A 22,116-nucleotide genomic window follows, 5' to 3' on the forward strand; every position below is an offset into this window, starting at 1 on the left:
TCGGCCGGCAATGACTATGACGAGTGATACCATGCTTGGGCTAGCTTGGTATACTTTTGCGACGTGTTGTAGTCATCGTGTTTCATCTTCCGCTGTTTAAACTCTGAACTTATAATCATAGCTTGTATAACTGTTATTTAAGTTGGCTTTGTAATAATGTGTTTAACTGGTTTGTAATCGTTATTATGCCTGAGTTGTAAAATTGTGGTTGTAATATCTCTGAACTCGCCTTCGTGCGGGGTATGCTTGTTCGATCCGAGAATCGGTGGTTGTATCGGGACGTTACCCGACAGACCAAAAATTGTTCCGTTTGAAGTGCGTTTAAGCTAATGTTGCCTTTATGGTGATGGTTTACGCACTTGAGCCGGGATAATTTAGGCGGTTCTGCCACAGGTACCACCCCCAGGAGATTTTGGTCCTCGAATGTGTGAAGTTTCCTCTGTGGGGGCTCGTCAGCGCACCCGCAGGTGTAGCCCCCGAGGCCTTGGAGGAGTGTTTGTACTCGTCCAAGGGCTATAAATGTCGCCCCGCTTGGTTGCTTCGCTGGTGTGGCCGTCCATCGTCTTTTTCAGCCGGCATCGGCACTCTTTCAGCCGCCCTCGGCATTCTCAGTGCTGGCACAGCCACCCAGCATCTAGCTTAACCATCAGGCTGGCGTGCGTCAATAGTAGGGGTTTTGATTAGACACACGGAACTTCACAATCGACGGTCGTCGACCCATTCGAGGGTGCGGCCTGAGCCGCGGTGTGCGAGGAGCCCCCGAGCCCCGGCCTATGTAAAGGCGTTCAGGGAAATCTCGACTTTGGTTACGACCCTCGTCGCCCTTCCGCAGGGAGGAGGGGTGAAGCGCACCATGCTACCCATACCAGGGCCGCGAGCCATGGCTGCTTCGGTGAGCTATTATCGGGTAGTTCAAGTGGACGTCCGTGCCCCGTTCGATAAGGGTCGGCTCGTGGTCCGTAGAAACGTCACATAAAGCGCTCGCGAAGGTTCGCTAGGCGGGACTCGGACCCATTCGATATGGTCCGAGGGCTCGATGCTCTCCCTCGATGGGATCCCCCTGCTAGGCACCCTCGACTGGCCTTGAACACTGCGTAGGACGTCTCGAACTCTGCGTTCGAGGGTAGCTTGTATGGCACGTCCATGCAGTCCCTGACTCTGGCGATCTGGGGCGCTTGTCGAACCCTCGACGGGCCAAGCTTCGAACCCCTGATCAGTAAGGCCTCGGAATAAGGTTCCCTCGAGGGTGAAGCCCCCGAAGGGAATATTCCGTCACGGTTCGCAAACGGCGCGGAGTCGCCGGTCGTGTGTGCGGGTCTTCAGCTGGTCGTGGGCGACGTGGCCCAATTCGTGCGGTGTGGTGCGGGCGCGCCTTTTCAGGCGGCTATCTCGGGTAGACGAAGCGGCTGACGGATGGAAATAGCGCGACAGTCACGCCGCGCCCGTCGATTATTGCGCCGTAATTATTGCCGAGTACGCGTGTGGGAGACTCTGCGGCCGTGGGACCCATCCGTCAGCGACGGCAAAATCTACCGCATTGAATGCGGCGGATTCGGGCCGTGTCGGCATATCCGCGCACCGTAGTGAAATAAAAGCGAGAGAGGCGGGATTGTTTGGGCTCACCTGACCATTTGCCTTCATCTCCCTTGCCTTCTTTACCTCCCCTGCATCCTGAGCCCACATCCAAGAGCGAGAGGAAGAAGAAGGAGAGAGCGAGAGCGTACCTTTGGCGCCACAAAGCTCGTCTTCCCACACCTCCCCGTAGTTCAAAGCCATGTCGGATATCCGGGAGCCGGTGCCATGGGGGAAGTCCACCGCCACGGAGGCGGTTCTGGAGCAGCTGGCGGCCGACCGGCTGCTACCAATGAACATCAGCCCGGAGCGGCCGACGTGGATTGCCCCGCGGCCGGAGGAGACCGAACCAAACCCCCCCGAGGGCTACGTCGTGAGCCTCGTGCGTCTGCACGAGCGGGGATTCGGCGTCCCCGTCAGTAGGTTCATGCGGGCCTTGTGCGAGCACTACGGAGCAGAGCTGCACAACTTCGGCCCCAATTCCATCTCGCAGCCGGCAGTCTTCTTTGCCATCTGCGTGGGGTACCTGGGGATCGAAGCCCACTGGGATCTGTGGATCCACCTCTTCTGCGGTGAGCTCTTCGTCGAGAACGTGCGGGGGTAGCCGAAGCGGTTCGCGCGCGCCGGAGGCCTGATGCTCCATCTGCGTCCGAGCTGGAAGAACTTGTATATCTCGAACAAGATGACCACCAACAACACTGGGTGGACTCGTGGGTGGTTCTACCTGCGCAACTTCGGCAACAAGCTCCCGGCCTTCACCAACAAGGTGCTTCGGGAGAGACCAGCCAAGTGGGACTGGGGGGTGTCGTCCCCAGCGCACCAAGCCAGGCTCGAGGTCCTCACCGAGGCGCTGGTGCAACTGGCGAGGAAGGGGTTAACGGCGGCTGCCGTCATCGCAAACTTCCACCGGCAGAGGGTGATTCCTCTGACGGAGAGAAGCCTGCCGATCTTCGGCCTCACCCCCGGGGTCCCTGCCTCGGGGTCGAGGACGTCGATGGTACTGCTCCCTCGAGGCATTGCTGCCCGGAGGGCAAGGAATGCGGTGGCGGAGTTCCCCAACGACACAGCCGATCTCTGGGAGATCAAGATGCGCCCCGAGCCGGGGTTCCTTTCATTGGTAAGTCTCGATTTCGATCCATCATCAATTCGTGTTATTCATTTCCCCTTCCTGCTCCCTGACTCCAATTCGATTGCGTCTTGCAGGGGGTGAGCCGCAGGTGCCACCCCTCGAGGCCTTCGATCCCGGAGGAACGTGAGGTCAACCGCCTTCATGCGGAGGTGGTGAAGAAGCGGAAGGAAGCGGCGGAGGCTGCCGCTGAGAGGAAGAGGAAGAGGAAAGCGAAGCATGATAGGGCGTGCAAAATCGCTCTCGCGGAGGGGAAACCGCGGCCCGCCACACCCTAGTCCACGGACGAGGAGGAGGACGCCTCGGATGCCGAGGCCAACCTCCCCGGTGATGTCGAGGCGGCAATAGGCGCGGATTCCCCGCCGATATATCAAGAGGCTGGCGACGAGGACGCGCTAGCGACACCGCATGAGGCGAGGCCCGCACCAGGGTCGTTGGCGGACCCGCCCCTCGCGGGGGCGGAGCGAAGGTCGCCCACGCCAGCGGCGGGTCGAGGGTCACTCATGCCGGCAGTGGGTGGAGGATCGTCTGCGCTTGCGGCGGAGCGGGGGTCATCCCTGCCAGCGACGAGTGAGGGGATCCCCGCGCCCGCGATATCGACGGGCGGCGACGGGTCCGCGGCGAGTGCGGAGATGTCCGCGCAGATGGCCTCGAGGCCTCAGCCTGCTCCGAGGGCGACTCCCTCGAATCAGTCGTCGAGGGACGTCTGTGTGCCACGGGCCCGAAGGAGCGGCACGGGCAAGCGCAGCATGAGCGCCCGGTCCGGGTAAGTATTTTTGGTTTTGTTCATTTTGTTCATTTGATCGATCCCCCAGTCCTGCTAACCTTAGCTTTCCTTCCCCAATTTCTAGCTCTGGGGCCGTTGCCAATGATGCAGCTCCGCTCGCGCCGACCAAAGCCCTCAAGACCGGGGCGCGCGCTACGCCGCGCTCGGCGCCGCAGCCCCCGCCCGTTGTGGATATCGTGGCAGAGGCCGCAAATCTGCGGGAGGCGATGGCTCACGGGGCCCAGGCGGCCCAACAGACTTGAGCGCCGGGGAACGGGGGCGACGCCGGCCGGAGCAGAGCTGAAGCAGCCGCTTCGCCTGACGCCGTGGGGGAGGCCGGCCGGGGCGGCGCAGATGACGCCGCCCAGCCAGACGTCGAAGTCGAGGTCGGTCGGAGCGACGCGGATAGCGCCGCCTGGCCGGTCGCAGAGGAGGGAGCTAGTGGGGATGCGCAGGAGCACCCCGCCAGGCAAACGGAGGCGGAGTCCCTCGTCCCTGATCCCCCGAGGGCTGGGGTCGAGGGAGTCGCAGAGGAGTCGGCGCAGAGGGCGCCAGTGGCGGAGGAAGCCTGCGTCTCGGTGCCCGCAGAGGCCCAGGATGAGGGTGTTGTTGCGGCGATGACGGCGCAGACGGTGACGGCGCAGGCGGCGACGGACTGCGTGATCCCGGTGGTGCAGCTGCCGGACAGCAGCGAGGAATACGGGGATTCGAGAGACATCGACCCCGCTGCTGCGGCGAGCGCCGCCGGCAAGATCGTTGAGTTCACATCGGCCTGCGCGGAGGTGCTCGACGAGGGGACATCCGAGGGACCCCATCACGGGTCGATCATCCAGTCCGGGGTCCCCCCGGAGTTTCTCCGCGATGAGCGAGAGGAGGAGGCCGTCTGGGAGGCACAGATCGAGGCATGCTCTCAGATTCAGAGCCACCTCGATCGTGCCCTGGAGCTCCATCGGACGACAGATTTCTAGATCAGCCAGGTAAGCGGCTCCTCCCCGAGAATCGTTCGCATTTTTGCCCTGATTTTGTTTGTTTTACCCACACCTTTCCTCTTGCAGCGGCTGAGGGACATCTCGCGCAAGAAAAGCGCCGAGATGACCCGGCTGTACTCCCAGGTACACTAGCTTGGGCAGCACAACGCTGGCCTGGTGCTCCAGAGTGTCGACGCCAACACGAAGATGACGGATCTGGAGGCGCGTCGGCGGGCGCTGGAGGAGGAGTTGGCGCGGACCGCCGGTGAGCGCGACGTCCAGAGAGCTGCAGCAGAGCAGAAGGCTCAGAAAGCCGAGGCGCAAACCGCCGAGCTGCAGCTCACTAGGACGGCTCTCGAGCAGAGGGAAGCCAAGCTCCAGCGTAAGGAGACCGAGCTCCAGGGCAAGGAGTTCGAGCTCCAGCGCGAGAAGGCAACCGTCGGCACGCTCACCGGGACCCTCGAGGAGAAGGGCAAGGCCCTCGAGGAGAAGGAGGTGGCACTCCGGAATGCGGAGGCCGCCCTCAAGGAGAAGGAGAACTCCTTGTCTTCCCTTGAGGAGGTCGCCCGGATCTAGCGAGAGGAGGCACGGAAGAACATCGCAGGTGAGTGCTCAAAATTTTGATGTTGTTAGATTCTAGTTTTTCGTAGCTTATCTTCATTTCTTTAATCAGAGCTGAGGCAGCAAGTGGCGGACGAGACTGCGGCGAAGGAGGCGGTCAACACCACGCTCATGGCGGCGCAGGCAGAGTACGCCGACCTGGAGCGAACCGCCGTGAGCGTGTGCCAGGAGCTCGAGGGGGAGGGCGCCGTCTCTGGTAGCTCGGTGATCAGCCACCTGCGAGCGTTAGGTGGCCGGATCGCTGAGCATGCCAAGAGCACCTTCCGCCTCGGTGTCCTGCGAGCCCTCGCAGTAGCCTCGACGCATTACATCATGGATCTCCAGAAGGTGTCATCGGGGTACGTCGTTCCCAGCGACGCCGATGCGGACGCCACGTCGGCTATCATGGACGACGCCGACGCAGCCGCCGAGGAGTTCGTCATTGCCTTAGCCGAGAAGCTCGAAGCTGACATCCCCCTGATAGCCGAGTTCGATGCTGTCGCAGATCCACAGAGGGGGGAGGATAACCTGTAGGAAAACTGGGCCTCGGAGCCCATGTAATAGATTAGTACTTGTCGTAATTGTACCTTGTAATTGTATCTATGAATTAAGAAATTCGTTATCATTAAAATCGACAGTGTGGCCCATCGAGGCCATGTGTATTTGAGCCTTCGTTTTCTTTACTCTGCTTCCGTGTTCTCGTATGCGACTTAGATAAACTTCCGCGAGGAATTTCGCGTTCATAAGCGACGTAGGCGTGGGGTGGTGAGGGGGGTGCCGTATCCCGGAGGCGTAGGTGGCCCCACGACTCGGCCGGCCCCGTACCATAATTGCTTACGCCTCGCGTCCGTTTTTCCCAAGTGTACGAGAAGCTTAGAGACGGGATGGAAACTTTTCGAAAAAACGTTGGCGATTTTTGGGGACGTTCGGGGGTTCCCCCGTAGTAGCCCCGGAGGGAGGCTTGGCTTTGCCGAGGGGAAAGCCAAGCGTACCTCAGTGTTCGTGCGCATCCGAGCCCCCGAGGGTCCGTAAGGTTCCCAAAAATAAAAGTAAAGCGTACTTCTTTATTATTTCGGGAAATCGAAAATATGAGTACAAACGATGTACAAATCGCTCGGAACTCTAAGGATAGAAGCGACGTAGCTGCTGTATGTTCCAAGCGTTGGTGAAGACTTCGCCGTTTTCGTTCGCCAGCTTGTACGTGCCGGGCTTGAGCACCTCAGCGATGATGTATGGGCCTTCCCACGGTGGTGAGAGCTTGTGGCGGCCCCTGTTGTCTTGTCGAAGCCTCAGCACCAAGTCACCTTGGTTGAGGTCTCAGACTCTCTGCGCTTGATATCTTCACAAAGACTGCTGGTAGCGCGCAGAGTGTAGGAGTGCCACGTCTCGAGCCTCGTCCACTTGATCCAGCGAGTCCTCACGGGCTTGCTGGTTCCACTGCTCTTGATAGGCCTTGAGCCTTGGCGACCCGTACTCCAAGTCTGTGGGGAGTATGGCCTCGGCGCCATAGACGAGGAAGAACGGGGTAAAGCCCGTGGCTCTACTTGGGGTCGTCCTCAGGCTCCAGATAACCGAGGGTAGCTCTGTGAGCCACCTTCGGCCAAACTTGTTCAGCTTGTTGAAGATTCTTGGTTTCAGTCCTTGGAGGATCATGCCGTTAGCACGCTCCACTTGCCCGTTCATCTGTGGGTGCGCCACAGCCGACCAGTCCACACGTATGTGGAAGCTGTCGCAGAATGCCAAGAACTTCTTGCATGTGAACTGGGTGCCGTTGTCGGTGATGATCGAGTTCGGGACCCCGAACCTGAAGACGATGTCGGTGAAGAACAGAACGGCTTGCTCGGATTTAATCTTGCCGATGGGTCGAGCCTCAATCCACTTGGAGAATTTGTCGACTGCCACCAGCAAGTGGGTGAAGCCCCCGGGCGCCTTCTGCAGCGGACCGACGAGGTCCAGTCCCCACACGGCAAACGGCCATGTGATGGGGATGGTCTGCAGAGCATGGGCCGGGAGATGCATTTTTCGAGCGTAGAACTGGCAACCCTCGCAGGTCCGCACGACGTCGGCAGCGTCGGCGACCGCGGTGGGCCAGTAAAAACCTTGCCGAAACACATTACCCACGAGGGTGCGAGGTGCGGCATGATGACCGTAGGTGCCAGTGTGGATGTCGCGGATCAACTCCTTGCCCTCGGGGGTAGAGATGCATCGCTGCAAGACACCCGAGGGACTGCGCTTGTATAGCTCGTGGTCGATTAACACGAAGGACTTGGCCCACCTAGCGAGGCGCCGCGCCTGAGCGCGGTTCGAGGGTAGGTCCCCTCGAATCATCCAGTCGAGGTACTGGGCGCGCCAATCTTGCGAAGTGGGGGCCTCGTCGATCTCCATTGCTTCGGCCTCGTTCGTGGGGGAGGTCCCGAAGACAATGTCCATGGGCTCAGCCTCGTCCACCGGGGGGTTCCCGCCGGAGGGCCCGGCGGTCGAGGGGCCTGGCTCCGCCGGATCCTTGAATTCGACAGAGGGCTTGATGATGTCACGAGCGAAGATGTTCGGGGGGACGGTGGTCCGCCCCGACGCGATCTTGGCTAGTTCGTCGGCGTCCTCGTCGTACTTGCGCGGGACATGATTGAGTTCTAGGCCGTCGAATTTGTCCTCGAGGCGGCGCACTGCTTTGCAGTATGCCTCCATCTTCGGGTCGTGGCAGCTAGACTCCTTCATCACTTGGTCGATGATGAGTTGAGAGTCACCACGCACGTCGAGGTGTTTGACGCCGAGCTCGATGGCAATGCGGAGGCCACTGAGGAGGGCCTCGTATCTGCCATGTTGTTCGACGCAGGGAAGTGCAGGCGTATCACGTATCTCATGTGATCTCCAAGGGGTGAGATGAAAAGGAGGTCGGCGCCGGTTTTCATCACCGACCCGTCGAAGTACATGGTCCAGCATTCGGCCTGGATTTGTGGTGGTGGTAGCTGAGTGTCCGTCCACTCAGCCACGAAGTCAGCCAAGATTTGAGACTTGATTGCCTTGCGGGGGGCGTAGGTGAGAGTTTCTCCCATAAGCTCCACAGACCATTTGGCAATTCCACCCTCGGCTTCCCTATTGCGGACTATCTCTCCCAAAGGGAAAGATGAGACCACGGTGACGGGATGGGCCTCGAAGTAGTGGCGCAGCTTGCGACGGGCCAAAACCACCGCTGATGTAGTGCCTTAGTTTCAGACAACACTTCGTTGATGTAGTACACCGGCCGTTAGACGGGCAGAGCATGGCCCTTCTCTTGTCTTTCGACAACGACCACCGCGCTGACCACTTGGGTCGTCGCGGCTACGTACAGATAGAGGAGCTCGCCATCCGCGGGTGGCGTGAGAATGGGGGCATGAGTGAGCGATGCCTTCAGCCTGTCGAGGACTTCTTGAGCTTCGGGGGGTCCACGTGAAGCGCTCAGTTTTCCTCAGGAGTCGATACAGGGGTAAGCCTTTCTCGCCGAGACGCAAGATGAATCGGCTAAGGGACGCTAGGCATCCCATGACCCTCTATACCCCCTTTAGGTCTCGGATCGGTCCCATCCGAGTGATGGCCGAGACTTTGTCAGGGTTGGGTTTGATGCCCTGCTGGGAGACAATGAAGCCCAATGAGTTTTACCCCTTTGGCCCTTAGGCAGTCCAATGCGATCCTGAGATCGGCAACCAGGTCGTCCACCTTCCTGGATTTGACAACGATGTCGTCGCCATACGCTTCTACGTTCCGCCCGAGATGGTCCCCGAAAACAAGGAGCATACACCGCTGATATGTAGCTCCGGTGTTTCTGAGGCCAAAGGGCATCGTGACGTAGCAGTACATGCCGAAAGGTGTGATAAAAGAAGTCGCGAGCTGGTCGGACTCTCTCATCTTAATTTGGTGGTAACTGGAGTAAGCATCAAGAAAGGATAAAAATTCACATCCCGCAGTTGAATCTACGATTTGATCAATACGTGGCAAAGGAAAGGGAACCTTCGGACATATTTTATTTAAACTGGTATAGTCTACGCACATCCGCCAATTCCCATTCTTTTTCTTCACTAATACAGGATTAGCTAGCCACTCGGGATGGAATACTTCCTTGATGAATCCGGCCGCCAGAAGTTTCTGCAGCTCCTCGTCGATCGCCTGGCGCTTGAGCTCGTCGAAGCTTCGCAGGCGTTGTTTCACCGGCTTGGAGTTGGGTCGGATATCAAGGGAGTGCTCGGCGACCTCCCTTGGTATGCCAGGCATGTCCGAGGAGCTCCACGCGAAGATGTCTGCGTTGGCGCAGAGAAAGTCGACGAGCACCACTTCCTATTTGCTGTCGAAGGTGGCGCTGACCAGTAACGCCTTGTCATCGGAGCGGTTCGGGTCGAGGGGCACCTTCTTGATACCCTCGGCGGGTTCGAAGCTTCCCGTGTGTCGGTGCGTGGAGTCCAAGGCCTCGCTTGCCATTTTGTCGAGGGTGGCTGCGAAGGCATCGTCCTCCGCTTGAGCCTCCGCGTGCTCGACGCACTCGACGTCGCACTCGTAGGCGTGCTCGAATGAAGATCCGACGGTGATGACGCCCTTCGGACCCGGCAACTTCAGCTTGAGGTAGGTGTAGTTGGGGATGGCCATGAACTTGGCGTAGCAGGGACGACCAAGGATGGCATTATAGGATCCCCGAAACCCCACCACCTCAAAAGTGAGTACTTCCTTGCGGAAGTTGGCTGCCGTGCCGAAGCAGACAGGCAGATTGATCTGGCTGAGGGGTTGGACTCGCTTCCCCGGCGCATCACCGTGAAATGGCGACTTGCTGGGGTGAATCTTGTTCAATCCAGTCCCCATGAGCTCCAAGGTGTGGGCATACATAATGTTGAGGCTGCTCCCTCCATCCATGAGCACCTTGGAGAAGCGGGTGTTGCCGATGATGGGGTCGACAACAAGCGGGTACCGTCCCGGATGCGGGACGTAGTCGGGGTGGTCCTCGCAGCAAAAGGAAATGGTGTCCTTCGACCAGTCGAGGTAGGATGGCGTGGCCTTAGTGACGGAGAAGATTTCCCGGCGCTCACGCTTGCGCTGCCGAGAGGTCATGTTCGTCGTTGGTCCTCCAAAGATGAAGAAGGTGTTCTCCACCGGGGGGAACTCGTCATCTCCACCTTTGTCGCCAGCATCCTTCTTTTTGTCCTCGTCGCGATGCGCGACGCGGTTGTAGTACTTCTTGAGCATTTCGCACTGCTCGAGGGTGTGATTGACCGAGCCCTTGTGGTAAGGGCACGGTTTCTTCAGCATGTCGTCGAATAGGCCACCTCCACCTCGAGGGGGCCTCGAGGTCCTTTGCGGTCCGGGGCGGCGACGAAGGCCTCGTCGGAGCCTTCTGCCTGCCCCGTTCCACGCTGGATCGGAGGGGCCTGCTTCTTCCCTTTTCTTCCCCGCTTTTGTTTCTTGGCGGGGGCGTTGATCTTGGCGTTGCTGCCCTCCGCGGGCACATCTTCCTTGCGCTTGTTCGGCTTGTCGTCGAAAATTGCACCAACCGCCTCCTCACCGGCGGCGTAGTTGGTGGCAGCATCGAACAACTCGTTGGTGTTGGCGGGACGGCTTCGCGCAAGCTCGTGCACCAGGTTTCAACACGTCGTGCCCTCGAGGAAGGTGTTGATGACCTCAACGTGGGTGACGCTGGGGAGCTCGGTGCATTGCTTGGAGAAGCGCCGCATGTAGTCGCGCAGGGACTCATTGGGCTTTTGGCGACACCCTTTTAGGTCCCAGGAGTTCCCAGGGCGCACGTATGTGCCCTGGAAGTTGCCCACGAAGATCTGGACCAAATCGGCCCAGTTGTGGATCTGATCCGCGGGCAAGTGCTCGAGCCACGTTCGTGTGGCGTCAGCAAGGTGAAGGGGGAGGTTGCGGATGATAACCACGTCCTCCGTTGCACTGCCCAACTGGCACGCTAGACGGTAGTCGTTGAGCCAGACCGCGGGATCGGTCTTGCCCGAGTACTTGACGAGGGCGGTGGGTTGTCGGAAGCGCGGGGGAAAAGAAGCAGTTCGAATCTCCCGGCTGAACACCCGGGTGCCCGGAGGCTCTGGTGACTCACCCTTGTCGTGCTCGGGGTCGAAGCGTCCACCCCGTCGAGGGGTGTACTTCCTGCCGTTGATGATGTAGCGGGCATCGCCGTCGCCAGCATGCCCGCGCGTGTCGTGGAGTCGCTCCCTTGCGGGAGCCTTTCCGATGCGGTCGTGCACCGAGGGTGCCTTCGCGTCGTGCGCTACGGCTGCCTTTCCTTTCCCCCCTGGTTGAGTGTGCACTGAGGCCTCGTGGTCTTGACGTGCAGTCCTATCGGGCTGCTTCGGGGCTATCGAGCGCATGCGAGACGCAGAGCTCTCGGCTTGCTGTACAGCGGCTTGCTCGATGAGCGCCTGTGCCTCGTGGCGCAGGTTGCGACCCGAAGTAGTCGATGGCTTGGGCATCGCTTGGTGTAGGTAGGCCGCAGCGACGAGTTTCTCGCCGGCTGTTTTCAATTCCAGAGGTTTGTCGACATTGTCATCTGCTAGGATCCGCTCCCGAGCAACGCGAGCCGCCGCCTGGGCATGCGCGCCACGTGCGGTGCGCTGTTGCTCGAGTGCGGTGCGCAGCTCTTGAGTCTGCCGACGCTGCTCGTCGAGCTTGGCTTGAAGCTCCTTGAGATGCGCCAGCTGTGCCTACCGCGCCGCCGAGCTTGACGAAGAAGAAGGGGCCGCAGGCGGCACCACTGGTTGGTTCGCCTGCGCGTCTGCCCTGCCATTCCCGTCATCGCCCGGAGCGTTGTCGTCTTGCCCGTCCGCGAGCTGGACCATGAAGCACTCCCGGGCAGGATCGTAATCCCCCTCGCTGGAGTCCTCAAAGCTGGTGAGGCAATAAGCCGTCGCCAGCTGGAACGAGCGGAAAGCGCCGGGGTCGCGGACCCCGGAGTAGTCCTCGGCCTCCTCGGCCGTGAAGTTGTCCATGAAGAAGCTGATGTCGTCGGCGATCGAGCTCGCCGTCTCAGGGTAGGAGTCGTTAGGAGATGATGCGATGAGGCTGCGGATCGACAGAATGTGATGACCCGGCAGATCCTCATACTCGGCGAAGTTGGTACTGGACGAAGAAGCGTAGGACGCAGCGTTGCGTATCCCGATGGGAAGGGCGACGTCGCAGTCGCGCCCCCCCTAGGAGGCACTAAAGCTGCAGTCGATGATGGTGCCGACGCCGAAGCACGTGATGACGAAGCGGTGGCCCCGTCGGTCGCGACGCTGAGCCGTGACATGGCAACCTCAACCCACGTAGGGGAGGTGAGGCGTGTCGCCCGGCGCCGCTCTGCGCACGCTTGTCGCGAGTGCTGGCCCGAGCGCCTGTTGCGCCGGGCTGGCGAAGTCGGAGTGTCCGGGTTGCGCCTGGGCGAGAGGAGCTCCATGAGGTCATCGTTGCCGGTTGCTCTGAATTCGAGACTCCCGAACCAGATCACGTTTCCTGCTGGGAGCGGATCCGAGACGCTCATGGGGAATGGGTTGGATCTGCTCGCCATCCCTGGAGATCAAATGGGAACAAAAGAGAAAAACGTCACACAGCGTCCCCTACCTGGCGCGCCAATTGTCGGTGTACTGACCCGGCGGTCCGGATCCCAACTAGTAAATGCTGCGTGTTTCCTCGTCCCAGATGTTGATGCAAGAGGCAACACAGTAACGCACGGGTTTATCCTGGTTCCGGCCATGGGGCTATACGTTCAGCAAGGGGGTGTGCGAGGGCACTGTATTATCTTGTACCGGTGGTGCCTGTAGTAGGGGGATACAGGCGTGGCGAGAGAGGGAGGGAAGCTTCCAGGTCTCTGCTAGAGGAGAAGTCGATCGAGGCGAGTGCCAATATCGAGTGCTGAGCGTCGTGTTCGCGTGATGATGATAGCGACGTCCCAGGTGACCATCCCCCTTAAAGGAAGCCCGTCTCCTCCTTTTATAGTCACGAGGAGGGGCGGTACACATGAGCAGGGGGTCGTGGAAGTCGTCGTTTCCCCCTGAATCGCGGGGGTGCAGTGGTCGAATACTGTAGGAAGAACACTGTGGGGCATGGCGTCGGGCGTGGTCAAACTTTGACTATTTTGACTTAGGACAAAGCAAAATGACGGACGGAGTGAGTATATGGCTGTATTGCTGGCTTTCTTTTTTTTCCCTTCCGGCTGAAACGATTGGGAAATGACTGAATTCAACTGATAATAACACCCCGCGACTGCAACGACAGTGTGAATACAGGATGCTGTTTCACTGGAATAAAAGAGTGACGAGACCATGACACATTTGACACTTTGTATGTGCATTGGTAAAAATGTTCCCGGTGGTAACAACCTATCCGGTCTTGGCCATCGCTGTTCCATTCTTCTCCGGTAAGGAATAAGGCCTTTGCTGGTTACTCTCGTAAAAATGTTCCCGGTGGTAACAACCTATCCGGTCTTGGCCATCGCTGTTCCATTCTTCTCCGGTAAGGAATAAGGCCTTTGCTGGTTACTCTCGCAGTGTGTCGAGTCAGAGTTAACCATTCACTTACGACCTCCTGCTAACAGCTACTGCCTGCAGCAATCTGCATTTGCAGCTTCGTGCCGGCTTACCTGCTACAGTGCCAGTCGCAGCTCCTACTAGTAGTACTGTCACTTGCATTGGCCAGGGGACTGAAGGAATTAGTCATCTATGACGAGGCAGACTTTTGATGATTGCAGCAGGTGAGGTGAATTCAGAGTTGCTGACTAGTAATCTCAACATCAGTTTGATAGGTACCTGCTGAACATTCTGCGGTCTGCGGTGAAACCATGCGCCCTCTTGGTCACAACAAATGTTCAACAAGATGACAGTTACTCTTTGGGACCTGCCTGCGAAACGGAAGCTGAAAGGTAGCAGTGACAAATAACACTCAAGGAAGAAAAAAAATGACAGCGAAGCTGACCGATATTCCAGCTCTTGACCAAAAACATGACAGTATATTTTCTCAGACATAACTCCGCCTATGCTGACTGGAAGACTCTCTCCCTCCTGAGTCGTCTCAGCATAGCCGGTCCCAAGCCCAGGTAAAAGAGAAGGGTTGCGTTAGGTTTTGGCAAACCAGCATAAAAAATAGCCACTCTAATGGATTTGAAACACACAAAAAACTTGTTGAGGCGTAACCCTCTTAGCGACACGCTACATCGGAACCCGGGTGTGGTGATAAATGGGCAAGGGCCGGGTCGTCATCCCTCCAAGGGCGCGTCGTATCGTGACCTGGGTACGATGATAAGTGAGCAAGGATCGGGTTGTCACCTGAATGGCGCGCTACATCTACGCCCGGGTGTAGTGAAAAATGAGCAAGGGTCTTCGCACTTCCCTCGACGGGTGCGAAGAGTAAGGAAGCTAGCCGAGCCAACTAGGATTCGTATAGGTAGCTGGAACGTATGATCCCTAACGGGTAAGTTGCGAGAGCTAGTTGATGCAGCAATTAAGAGGCGTGTAAATATTCTATGCGTTCAGGAGACTAAATGGAAGGGCCAGAAGGCGAAGGAGGTTGAGGATATTGGCTTCAAACTTTGGTACACGGGAGCAACTCCGGATAGGAATGTTGTAGGCATCTTGATTGATAGGAGCCTTAAGGATGGAGTTGTAGAGATTATAAGGCAAGACGACCGGATTATCCTAATCCGGTTGGTAATTGGAGATTCGGTTTTGAATGTGATCAGTGCCTATGCCCCTCAGGTAGGCCTTAGTGAGAGCACCAAGATGCAGTTCTGGGAAGATCTAGATAGCATGGTTAGTACCGTGCCTACCAGCGAGAAACTCTTCATAGGAGGAGATCTCAATGGCCATGTGGGTGCGACTAATGTAGGGTTCGAGCGAGTGCACGGGGGTTTTGGGTATGGTAGCAGGAGTCAAGAGGGGGAGGATGTGTTGAACTTCGCGTTAGCCTACGACTTGTTGATAGCGAATACCGTGTTTAAGAAGAGGGAATCCCATCTTGTGACGTTTCGTATTGGACAACACTCGAGCCAGATCGACTTTATCCTTGCTAGGAGGGAGGATAGACGTGATTGCTTAGATTGTAAGGTGATACCTGGGGAGTGTGTTGTCCCTCAACACAAGCTTGTGGTGGCGGACTTTCGTCTTCGGGTACGTGTCCACCGGGACAAACGTGCCAAGATTGCGAGAACAAAGTGGTGGAAGCTTAGAGGGGAAGCGGCACAAGCGTTTAAGGAAAGGATGCTAGGTGAGGGGCCTTGGGAAGAAGGAGAAGACGCAGATGACATGTGGCTAAAGATGGCAACATGTGTTCGGAAGGTGGCCTCAGAGGTGTTTGGCGTGAGTAGGGGAGGCAAACAGGAGGAGAAAGACACCTGGTGGTGGAACGACGAGGTGCAAAAGGCTATTAAGGAGAAGAAGTAGTGTTTCAAGCGCCTCCACCTGGACAAGAGTGCAGCCAACATCGAGGGCTATAAATTAGCGAAGAGGGTTGCAAAGCGAGCTGTGAGTGTAGCTAAGGGTAAGACGTATGATGACCTGTATCAGCGGCTAGGCACGAAAGAAGGGGAGGACATTTATAGGATGGTTAGGATCCGCGAGCGGAAGACAAGGGACATCAACCAAATCAAATGCATTAAGGATGGAACAGATCGACTGCTAGTGAATGATGAGGAGATCATGGATAGATGGAGAGAGTGCTTCGACAAGTTGTTTAATGGGGAGAGTGAAAGCCCTACCCTTGAGTTAGATGACTCTTTTGACTATACCAACAAACGTTTTGTGAGGAGAATTCAGGAGGTAGAGATCGGGGAGGCTTTGAAGAGGATGAAGGGAGGTAAAGCGATGGGCCCTGATGGTATTCCCATTGAGGTGTGGAGATGCCTAGGAGATAAGAGCAATAGTATGGTTAACTAAGCTTTTTAATCTCATTTTCGGTCAAACAAGATGCCGGAAGAATGGAGGAGAAGTATATTAGTACCTATCTTCAAAAACAAGGGCGATGTTCAAAGTTGTACTAACTATCGTGGGATTAAGCTGATGAGCCATACGATGAAGTTTTGGGAGAGGGTTATCGAGCATAGCCTAAGAAGAGTGACAAGTGTGACCCAAAACCAATTTGGGTTCATGCCTGAAAGGTCAACCATGGAGGCGATTTTCTTAATACGACAATTGATGGAGAGATATAGGGAGCAGCAGATGAACTTGCACATGGTCTTCATTGACCTTGAGAAGGCATATGACAAAGTACCGAGAAATGTCATATGGTGGGCTTTGGAGAAGCACAAAGTCCCAACTAAGTACATTACCCTCATTAAGGATATGTACAAAGATGCGATGACGTTTGTCCGGACATGTGATGGCAACACCACTGACTTTTCTATTAACATAGGCCTACACCAGGGGTCAGCATTGAGCCCTTATTTATTTGCTTTAGTGATGGATGAGGTCACAAGGGATATACAAGATGAAATCCCTTGGTATATGCTCTTTGCTGATGATGTGGTGCTAGTTGACGAGAGTAGGGCTTGGGTTAATAGGAAGTTAGAGCTGTGAAGACGCACGTTAGAGTCGAAAGGGTTCAGACTTAGTAGGACCAAGACCGAGTACATGATGTGCGATTTCAGCGCGACTAGGCATGAGGGGGGAGACGTTAGTCTAGATGGGTAAGTGGTGGTCCAGAAGGATACTTTTCGGTATTTAGGATCGGTGCTACAAAAGGATGGCGACATTGATGAAGATGTTAGGCATATAATTTCAGCTGGCTGGTTGAAATGGCGGCAAGCTTCTGGCATCCTTTGTGACAAGACGGTGCCACAAAAGCTAAAAGGCAAATTCTATAGGACAACAATTCATCCGGCGATGTTCTACGGTGCTGAATGTTGGCCTACAAAAAGGCGACATGTCCAGCAACTGAGTGTAGCAGAGATGCGGATGTTGCGGTGGTTTTGCGGGCACACAAGGAGGGATAGAATCCGGAACGAAGTTATTCGGGATAGGGTCGGGGTGGCACCAATTGAGGAGAAACTTACCCAGCATCGGCTGAGATGGTTTGGACATGTCCAACGAAGGCCTCCTGAGACGCCATTGCGTAATGGGGTTCTTGAGCGGGTCGATAATGTAAAGAGGGGTAGAGGTAGACCTAAACTGACGTGGAATGAGTCAGTTAAGAGAGACCTTAAGGATTGGAATATCTCTAAAGAGATGGCTTTGGATAGGAGCGTTTGGAGACTAGTTATCAATGTGCCTGAACTTTGAACTTATTTCTTTCGAGTTTCATCTCTAGCCTACCCCAACTTGTTTGGGAAAAAAAGGCTATGTTGTTGTTGTATATTTTCTCAGACATACAAGACTACACCAAAAAATAAAAGGATATGGTGGAGTATACTGCAGAGCGTACGACGAATCCCCCTTAGAAAGCTGACAATTTTCCTTTTCACTGATGGAGATTAGAGTCATGAAGTACCACTGCACCACATCAATTCATCGAAATAAGTCTTCCAGATTGTTATCAGATTAAAAGATCAACACCTGCAGGAAGTCAACAAACGCACTGAAAGATCAGTTTATGGAAAAGAAACCTCAAGAACTGCTCTGTTCCTTTCCATATGATCCATATCATGCTGAAAGCCAGCATTACAAGGTCAATTATTCAATTACCATGATTTTCAAGCCTGTGACATAAGGAAGGACTTGTGAAATCCCTCCGAAGAATTCCACCTATCTTCATCACATAGTTCTCTAGTTTTTCTTTGTTTGGACCAAAATCTTAGCTGGACATGAATGGACCAAAATTAAGTTCAGTGAACACATTCAGTCTTGTCAAAGTTCATCCCAATTCTTATCTTGTTCCATTCGGATTAGTCAATCAACTTCCTCAAAGTCTAAGCTAGTGTTGCTTTCCAGTTCCTTCCTGGTTAAACAAAACTTCTCTGCTGACCAAAAGTCAAGGTAATGCCTAGATTATTTAAGATGCATTCATCCATGCTCAGTGTATCCATCCCCACAAGTCCCATACAGAAGCACAAGTTTCTTTGCTACTGCCACCACTGCACCAATGTCACTCATCATGCTACTTATTTCCCTCCTATTTCTTTCTTCCCCGAAGCTGTTAGCTGAAGGCCAGTCCATCTGCAGCAATGCTAACAACATGTACATGCGAAGCAGTACCTACGTCTCTAACCTGAATTCCCTCGCTGAAGCACTATTTGCCAAGGTGAAAAATTCAAACTCACACTCAGCTCGTGGCACAGCTGGGATGGGTCCTGACATGATCTATGGAGCAGTGCTATGCCGAGGAGACACAGCCCCCGGCACTGACTGTGCATACCGCCTCAAGGAGGTCCTTGATGCAGCAAGGAACAACTCAGCTAATAGTTCCTGCTCTTCCCAAAAGGACATAACCTTGTTTGACGATGGGTACCTGGTCCAGCTAAGATTCTCTAACCAGGATTTCATCTCCAACTTCAGAAACTCTCAGGAATGCATAGTGAGAGCTAATCTGAACCCTCCACCGTTAGGTCATGTTTCAGAGCAGTTCAATAGTCTTGTCTCCAAGCTGATGGCAGAACTCACAGAAGGCGCAATGAAGAAAACAGGCATGTACGAGACAGGCCAGGGCTGGCTCACCGAGAAGAGCCAGACAGTATATGGCCTTGTGCAGTGCACAGAGGACATGCCTCCGGATACATGCAGGGCTTGCCTGAATAGTGTCATCACGAAGAGGGAACAGATGGTTAAAAGTGGTCAGATGGGTGGCGCAATCCTCGGTGTGCACTGCAGCTTTTGGTACCAAACAAAAGTTCAGTTTTTTGCTGGCGCACCAGTGTTGTCATTAAATATGCCCACACGTAAGTTGATCTCTAATACTTCTTGGATAACTTGATTAGAACAATCTTTCATCTTCACTTCCACTTAACCATCAGATTAAAGCTAAGCAACTGAGGCAAATAAATACAGAAAAGGATTTCTGGCATCAGAAAGAGTGAAAGACAAATCACACTTTATTTATTTAATTTGCAGAAGGGTTTAGATTGGTTCTTGCGACACATATACTGCATGTAAAAAAATCAACCAAAAAAATTATGAAATAAATAAAGTGTTACCTGCTTCTGCGTATAGTTTAACATTTTAACTTCAACCATTAAGAACCATGTTGCCCTCCTATTAGTATTTTTTCCAAATCCAACATTGACTAGCCACTAGAGTGTAGAATTGTTATTGGTTATGACTTGCATTCATGGAAATGCAGCAAGCAAATTTTGGATCTGGGTCACGATTGGATCGTTCTCAGTCGTGGTTTCAATTTCTTGGCTGCTTGTTCATATTTGGATCAAAACAGAGAGGAAAAGAGGTAATAGTAACTCACAGCATTTCACCCTTCCATTTGGTTCTTACAGTTACAATAAATAATGATTACCAAGAAAATCTTCTCTGTTGTTTGCAGAAAGAGCAAGATTCGAACTACAATTGCTATCAATGGCAATACAAAATGTAATCAATCTGTGGAGGATTGAAGAAGGCAACTCAGGGTTTTCTCTGTATGATTTCTCTCAGATAAAGGAAGCCACAAGCAACTTCTCTAGTGAAAACAAACTTGGACAAGGTGGTTTTGGACCAGTTTATAAGGTAAATATACTTGCATAGTTGCATTCGCATTAAGCCAATTCTTATTGTTCTATATTTGCTAAATTTCAGTTGCTTCCAGATCAACTATTTTCTAATATCTTCTAGAGAATATGAGCTTGTTATGCTCACAAAAAAAAAAGAGATGGTTGTAGTAGACTAGTAGCACAAGTTACAAAGTGATTAATTGAAATGAAACTATTCTTTCTAATATCAATAATTTCAGGGCCTATTGCCTGGTGGTCTTGAAGTAGCAGTCAAAAGACTTGCAGCATGTTCGGTACAAGGTTTGTTAGAGTTCAAAAATGAAATTCAACTGATAGCAAAACTTCAACACAAAAATCTCGTTAAGTTACTTGGCTGCTGTATTCAAGGAGATCAAGAAAAGATGCTTGTCTACGAATATATGCAAAACAAAAGCCTGGACATCTTCATATTCGGCAAGCCTGCCATAACATTTAACTGTTCTCACATGCTGCAATTTGTGGTGCTTGCAAATTTTTAATTTTTATCCATATTCTTGTTCACATTTTGCAGATATTAACAAAGGAGAGCAATTGAACTGGTCCATGCGTCTACACATAGTCGATGGGGTAGCGCAGGGGCTCTTATATCTCCACAAGCACTCACGATTTTGTGTTGTTCATAGGGATCTGAAAGCAAGTAACATTCTATTGGATAGCGACATGACTCCAAAAATTTCTGATTTTGGGATAGCAAGAATATTCAGCTCAAACATGATGGAATCAAATACAACCAGAATAGTAGGCACACAGTAAGGACGAATGCACTTGACTTTTTTAGATTATATCACATCAAGAAGTGCTTTTATACGTTCTAATGGGAATAATGCATAACTATAACAACTCTTTAAGCAGAGCTCCAAGCTGTGGCTGTTGCACATTGACAAATGCAGAGTTCGATCTTGGATAAGCATATACACATATTATGAATTTAATTTATCTACTCCTTGTTTCTTGGTAAATACTATATAACAATCACTTTTCCCACTCAGTGGCTACATATCTCCAGAGTATGCCTTTGATGGAGTTTGCTCAATCAAGTCAGACGTCTTTAGCTTTGGAGTCTTGGTCTTGGAAATTATAAGCGGAAAGAGGACTACTGGTTTCTATCCATATGATGGAAAATTATACAATCTCATTTCCTATGTAAGTAGAAGTTACTCTACCACTACATGCCCACTAGCATGGTGGCCCTTGGAGCGTTGTGTGCTTGACAAAAGTACATTGTTTTCTAATAGGCTTGGAAACTTTGGAAAGTTGGAGAATGGCGCCAGCTGGTTTGTTGTCGTATAGGAGAAAATCATGAAGCGATAGAAAGGTGCATTCAGGTGGCGCTTTTATGTGTTCAAGAGAGCGCAGAGGACAGACCTGCTATGGATCTTGTGGTTAGCATGCTAAATAGTGAGAATGTGAGCCTGCCCAAGCCAAAGCAACCAGCTTACTTCTTTGTGCGCTCTAGCGGGTCAGAAGCTTCATCATGCAACATTAATATAAGTATTACGTTAGCAAGGTAGATTAGCAATCCAAAAGAATGTGAACCAACTATGTTTCTTTGGTGCTAAGGGAGCTCCAAGTCTAATGTAGTGGTTTGTCTGTATATATGATCTTTTGTTTTTGTTTGGCCAAATGGTGTTCCCACTTTTCTGTTTCAGGGTTAACTAGTGTTATGTAACTCTGGTCTCTGGACTTCTTGTTATGTATATGATTTTCTCTGTATCCACGCTTAAATGGTGCTGTAACTTTTACTCAACTAGAAACAGTATGCAAGCTACTTCAAGTGCTTATAATAATTTGTGCCCCAATTCTAGACATATTATAAGACTAAAACAGTAAACAATGCAAAACAAGTATCCTAGTTAGTGTCTTTTGTTGCAGTAATTGCGCACCAGATAATCAGGTACCTCTGTTTAGAACACTGGGAATGTCTGTATTTGCAAAATCTCAGTACAGAGAGGTGCATACAAGTACATCTCGCTACCATATTCAAATTGGGCTAAATTAGGGGTAGGGGGTACAACTTACAAGCTACATTTTGTCGATTTCGACTTAGTTCTAAATTGAATGCCCCGATACAAAATCTAGAAATAATTTTCCACCCCCGTAAGGACTAAGGCTACGACGCACCAGCAGCAGTGCAGCATTACCTCTACAAGCTGTGAAGTGGAATCGAAAATTGCGGCGAAGTACGAGGACACTAACCTGGGAAGCCAGTGAGATGCGCATAGCCAGGCAGTGGGCCGGTCGACCAGAGACTACCACGATTGTGCGCGCTGCCACGCCATTGGGTGGCTTTGCCCCGTTCGCCGGCCGCCGGCGGGTGGTCGAGGAGTGTGGCGACTGCCGAGACGGGAGAGACGGTGGCGTGGCGGCGAAGCACTGCAGGCGCCGTCCGGAGAAGGAAGCGGCGACGGGGTAGCGGAAGGCCGGGCCTGGTTGTGCCGGGCCGGGCCTTTTTTTGTGACTTGATGGGCCGGGCCTG

At 53.5% G+C, this 22,116-nt stretch overlaps 1 protein-coding gene and 1 long non-coding RNA gene across 2 annotated transcripts; one reads left to right on the forward strand and one right to left on the reverse strand.

Annotated features, from left to right (window-relative positions):
* Positions 1–13,146: 13,146 nt before the first annotated feature.
* Positions 13,147–17,466, reverse strand: LOC120661571. Its single transcript, XR_005669963.1, has 3 exons — positions 17,338–17,466; positions 13,455–14,003; positions 13,147–13,359 (listed from the first exon to the last, which is right to left on the reverse strand). It is a non-coding gene; the product is annotated as an uncharacterized LOC120661571 (long non-coding RNA).
* Positions 17,467–18,015: 549 nt separating this feature from the next.
* On the forward strand, positions 18,016–21,358 carry LOC120661570 (cysteine-rich receptor-like protein kinase 10). The gene is made up of 7 exons (XM_039940467.1): positions 18,016–18,839; positions 19,241–19,342; positions 19,436–19,617; positions 19,841–20,054; positions 20,152–20,389; positions 20,630–20,783; positions 20,876–21,358. Exons 1-7 carry the CDS (start codon positions 18,047–18,049, stop codon positions 21,149–21,151), a joined length of 1,959 nt encoding a protein of 652 aa, XP_039796401.1. The 5' UTR covers positions 18,016–18,046; the 3' UTR covers positions 21,152–21,358.
* Positions 21,359–22,116: the final 758 nt, after the last annotated feature.

This window comes from Panicum virgatum, chromosome 2N, assembly GCF_016808335.1.
Source record: "Panicum virgatum strain AP13 chromosome 2N, P.virgatum_v5, whole genome shotgun sequence".
In the NCBI taxonomy this organism is placed as follows: domain Eukaryota; kingdom Viridiplantae; phylum Streptophyta; class Magnoliopsida; order Poales; family Poaceae; genus Panicum; species Panicum virgatum.